Source organism: Strongylocentrotus purpuratus, unplaced genomic scaffold (assembly GCF_000002235.5).
Source record: "Strongylocentrotus purpuratus isolate Spur 01 unplaced genomic scaffold, Spur_5.0 spur5_scaffold_21, whole genome shotgun sequence".
Lineage (NCBI taxonomy): Eukaryota > Metazoa > Echinodermata > Echinoidea > Camarodonta > Strongylocentrotidae > Strongylocentrotus > Strongylocentrotus purpuratus.
In genome coordinates this window covers 21,124,690-21,129,939 of record NW_022145607.1, presented here as the reverse complement: position 1 = coordinate 21,129,939, position 5,250 = coordinate 21,124,690, and the positions used below count along the sequence as shown (strand labels likewise).

General features: G+C 41.6%; 1 protein-coding gene across 1 annotated transcript; it reads left to right on the top strand.

Annotated features, from left to right (window-relative positions):
* The first annotated feature begins 678 nt into the window (after positions 1-678).
* Positions 679-5,025, top strand: LOC582542 (S-methylmethionine--homocysteine S-methyltransferase BHMT2-like). The gene is made up of 5 exons (XM_030994231.1): positions 679-852; positions 1,739-1,850; positions 3,065-3,264; positions 3,865-3,946; positions 4,593-5,025. Exons 1-5 carry the CDS (start codon positions 679-681, stop codon positions 4,898-4,900), a joined length of 876 nt encoding a protein of 291 aa, XP_030850091.1. The 3' UTR covers positions 4,901-5,025.
* Positions 5,026-5,250: the final 225 nt, after the last annotated feature.

Below are 5,250 nucleotides of genomic sequence, written 5' to 3'. Positions count from 1 at the left end.
GTATGCATGTATTTCCCTTACTCTTGTCCAGAGATGAAAACTAACAATTCCAATTGTGTACACCCAAAATGTTGGCACCTCGATTCCAAATTATGTACAATTATATCTCCCTTATTCACGAACGGCCCAATGTCCTGCCGCTCCTGCGTGATTTATTGACTCAACTATTTCTGTGATATTAGCTCTCTCTCACTGTTCATGCATAATGTGTGATTCCTAGCTTGTGTGAGCGTATTGGGTTTTTACAGACGTGTATCAACCAGATATGATTATTTACGTCTGGGGACCGACCTTTAAACGTCACCATCCGAAAGACGTGACTCAGTTTCGAACCTGCGTCCTCGGCTGAATCAGTTTGTAACTTCCACTGTTAGCTGGATTACAGGCGCACACCACAACGCCTACTTGTGAGTCCTAATAATAATAATAATAATAATAATAATAATAATAATAATAATAATAATAATAATAATAATAAAAACGTTACTTATAAAGCGCTTACCACCGAAGTCTCTAAGCGCTAGCATTCTAGATCAACATATATCATTTAAATGTAACATAAAAGGAGGCATTGAACTGCTGTAGGTCAAAGCGATTGAGATGAATACTATTTGACATATTGACACTCACATGAAAATAGATGTGTTATTGTGTCAGTACTATGGAAACAGATATAAGATGGGCATCGTCGGTCGCGGCGACGAGCTCGAGAAACAAAACCGTCTCGCCCTCAAGATGGCACGGGAGGTCGCCGACAGCACTGGGACCCTGATGTGCGGTGATCTCAGTAACACGTTCGTTTACCAACCCGACAATGACGAGGCGATCGAGAAAACGAAGGAGATGTTCAAGGTAAAACAGGAAGAATAGAATATCGGGTGTCTGTATGATAAGGGAGTCCTACGTCGCCGGACTTAGGATTTTACATGAAGTCAGCCAAGAATTTTCCCTTATATTAGTGTAATATTTGACTTTAGAATATTTCTAAAATTCTAGAGATAATATATGCTTAACATGTCATCAAAATTTGCACGAGCTCAATGTCATTTTCGAAAGGAAAGGCAGCGTTGTCGTTACGACGTTGCAAAAAAAAAAGGTCCCTAGATCCCTGAAAAATTATCTGCGCACTCATTCATGTACAGTCACGCAGTTCGTGCTTTTGTAATGGACATTTCGAGGCTTGTAAATTGATTTGCACAGTGATATTTGCACACTCATTTATAGTTTTATTCATTTATTAATCCTTTCTGATTCATTATTTATGATGGTTTATATAGTATGTACACAGTGCTCGTGAAAACCTTCCAATGGCAGAGAAGCCAAAAGGTCAAATTGACTTTATTAGCAGGTTGTTCTAAAAATCTATTGATTCCTCTTTCACAATGGAAATGCTCGAAGAACGCATTTCTCACTAGAACTAGAACTGCTCATAAATTTCGTAAGCGGAGGGAGGTGGAGGAGAGGGAGGGGGGGGGGGTGTAAAGTAAAACGAATTAAGATACGTCGTTGCAAAAAAAATAAAAGTGACAAATAATGCAAATTGTAATCTTGAAATGAATATCCTTGAATAACTCCATCAATGCAAATGCGGTTGGCAATCGTATCTTGCAAGAAAAATTGGGATATGAGAAGAAAAGGTAATGCTTCGTATCATTTTTCTAAGTCATAGGTCGGAAAAAAGTGAGTAATAAATTTCATTGGTATTACCTGATTGCCTGAATTTTTGGATTTTAATTAGGAACAAGTTGAGTGGACTGTTGACGAAGGAGCCGATTACATTGTGGGTGAGACCTTTGGGTACGTCGGAGAGGCCATTCTTGCAGCACAGGCCATCAAGGAATATGGCAAAGGTAGGCGCTAGAAACGGCACCTGGGGCAAATCAAGACGATGACGTTTATACAGCCTAAGTTCAATGTCTTTTGCATCCGGGGTCGAGGTAGGGGGTCATTAATGCGTCATTACCCGCACCTATCAGGTCTATGAAGGCCTTCACCTCATAATGCAAATGTGTGCACTGTACATTATGCAGGCCCCGAACAAATTATGACCAGAAATGAACCTTTTCTCTGTTGCCCCAAGGCACTATGCCACCCCTCCCCCCCCCCCCCCCCCACCCACTGAGCGAAATCTCGGCCGGCACGATTTTCAAATTTCCAGGGGCAAAAAATAAAGAAAAAGAAATTATTGCTCACTCCCCCCCCCCCTCCTTCCCCTCCAAACCGGGGGAAATCGGCAGGCATGATTTTCACATTTCAGCACACTCAATTCCAAATTGATTTCAAATTTGCCACCCCCCCCCCTAAGAAATCCTGGATCCGCGCCTGCGCAGTACTACGTCAGGCATATCACGCCTCTCAGTGTTATGAAATGGGTATCATTGCAACTTAAAGATACATGCTCGTTGCGCACGAGGGTCATTTTCTGACGTACGACTGCGTCAGCGATTGGCGTGTTTTTTTTTTACGCGTCATTTTAGAAAAGGATTGGACCGAAATTGTAGACAAACTTAACAGTGAAAAAAGCTGTGTTGAATTCCTTGCTAATGCATTGACTACAAAGGTTTTAGTAGCGTAGGTAATAACACAGTAAAAGTGTACAGCATATGGATATGAGAGTTGGTCTAGCGGCACGTTCACTTGGTCAGCTCTCTATCTTCGCCTACAAACTGGCTCAGATGGACCCCGGTTCGAAACTGAGTCACGAATTTGGATGGTGACGTTAAAGGTCGGTCCCCAGACGTAAATAATCATATCTGATCGATACACGTCTGAAAAAACCAAGAAACACAGCGCATGCATTAATTTTTTGAGTGATTTTTTAATGATAGCCTTATTAGGATAAGTGGTTTATATCTAAACGAAAAGTACATGTTTTTAAAATCAATCACCCGGATTTTTGCAAGGCAGATGATGAAGAGCCTAATAGTGTTCACAGCTGCATTTGCTTTTTAAAAAAGTCAAATAAGATCGGATAAAGTTAGAATTGCATAATTACATAATAATGATAATATGATGACGCTTCACATCCTTTTATTTTAACTCTCTCTCCCTTTGCAATAAAAAGGCGTACCAGCAGTTGTCACGCTGTCGTCACACGTGAAGTACGACGATGAGGGCCGACCTTGCACGATAGATGGGGTCGAAATGAATGAGGCGCTTCGGCGACTGGTCGAGGCAGGAGCTGATGTGGTCGGGTTCAACTGCACACGAGGACCAGAAACCATCATGACATTGGTTGAGAGTGCTACCAATGCAGGGATAAAGGTCAACAAGGCTTTCAATTGTCGATCAATGATACACTTCCCGTCTTGTCTCGTAGATAAATTACAGTAAATCAACTATGATAGTCAATCCATCCAAGTGCTTGAAATACATTCTATCAGGGAAAAAATTAATATTTATTTTTCGGGGGCTATTTTTCAAGCTTGCCTGCATGAAATAACATTCTAAAATTTGTTTTGTATTGAACTCTATGCAAACTACAGGGGCTCTTTTCTGATTTTCGGGGGCTCTTTTAGGCATTTCGGGGGCTAATTCGCCCCGAGCCCCGAGCCCCCGTGTATTTTTTTCACTGGATTCTATGAAAGTCTTTCCCGGTTGTTTTAATATCTTGACAATTGAAATGTGAGCGGCAACACAAAGAAGAGTTAACACTACTGTGTATTCACAGGGGGTGGGGGTGTATAGGTGACTATATTGAATGGGTTGTTGGACCAAATTTGCGTACAGGGTCGATGAAAATTAAACAAGCAAAGTTATAAGAAAGTAGTCCTCAGATTTTGACTTTGCTGGTCGGTCATCAGATTGTCGAGTGTTAGGGTCCATGGTAAAAATATTCGTCTCTGTTTATGTCTTAATCACCAGGTGCCATTAGCCGTCCTGCCAGTACTCTACAGAACTACGGACGAGTATCCTTCTTTCCATTCATTGCCGGACCCAAAGACAGGTCAGTAGTAGTGTACAGACACAAACCCTATCAAGGGGGGTCCACATGGGATGATGGAAAATAAACTAAAAGAAAGAAAAAGGCAAATAAACGGTTATTTGTGGCAGTTATCACTCGGTTTTCCATCAGTGTACGGTAGGGGCGTGGTGTAGATGAGGGGCTGGGCACCAAAATTGCTCGATGGATGTAATGCAACTTAACAAGGCCATTACAAAATAAAAGGGGTGGGTGTTTGGTGGGGGCCGTGTCGTCTCCTTTTCATGCCCCCTCTTTTCTTCTTCATTTGCTAAATTTCTCTTTTCCGCGTTCTTCGCTTTGATGTACCCCGTAGCTTAAGCCATTAGTTGCTGAAGTCATAATTGCGAAAACTTTTGATTTCTCTTCATCTGTCTTCTGCATCTGAATTTGTTCTGGTCCTGATCCTTGAAGTGGGATAGTGTTGACCAATAATATCGTTAGCGTTACAGGCAGATTGTGTAATGTACAGTTTCGAATTGAGTCCCATAACTTAACAATTACATAGAGGGACTATATTTAAATCGCCCGTTTTGGGGTGCGTCCCATCATTCAATTATGGACTTACTAGATTTTTGTTAAATAAGTGACCGATGTTTTTGTGTTTTTTTCCTCTCATCCTTCGTATAATTTTATACCATGTTTATCATGATACCTGCAGGTGAACGAGCGTTCCCCGATATGGACTGCCTGCTCTGCTCGCGACGAGACGTCATCGAATTCGGGCAACGCTGTGCTCAGCTCAAAATCCCATACGTGGGACTGTGCTGCGGCAACGCCCCTCACTACACCCGAGCTCTCGCCGAATCATACGGCCGCCGCCCCGAGGCCTCGAAGTACTCGCCCGATATGGCGATGCATGGCTGGTTAGGAACGAAGAAAGACGTCGTCGATGAGCATTATTCTGTGACAATCAAGTCATTTCAAAATAATTTCTAATACAAATAGTCATGAAAATTGGATTAACAGATACAGTGGCATCAAATTTTCTTAAGCTGCTTCTAAATGTTGAGGGTCAATGTTCACGTTTTGATGCATTGAACCTGTCCATTCCGATGTACGTAATCATGACAATACTCACAATTTGTTATCTTCACCATGTTCACAATGCATGAATTCGTCTTGATTTCGAAAATGAAGTTTCAGATGAAATGTGAGAATGTAGGCGATTAAAAACGCCTTCAGCATTGGAAGGGTCAGGAACAAAAGACCATGCTAGTACTGTAAGATATATTTTCCATAAGACGAAATGTATCATCATGATTAAGTATAGACAAATATCACATTTG

Excerpts from the sequence above, each read along its gene's own strand:
- LOC582542 (XM_030994231.1), top strand. The coding sequence starts at position 679 with ATGGGCATCGTCGGTCGCGGCGACGAGCTCGAGAAACAAAACCGTCTC. Across the intron at positions 1,851-3,064 it reads CATCAAGGAATATGGCAAAG|GCGTACCAGCAGTTGTCACG; the intron begins GTAGGCGCTAGA and ends TGCAATAAAAAG. Across the intron at positions 3,947-4,592 it reads ATTGCCGGACCCAAAGACAG|TTTATACCATGTTTATCATG; the intron begins GTCAGTAGTAGT and ends CCTTCGTATAAT.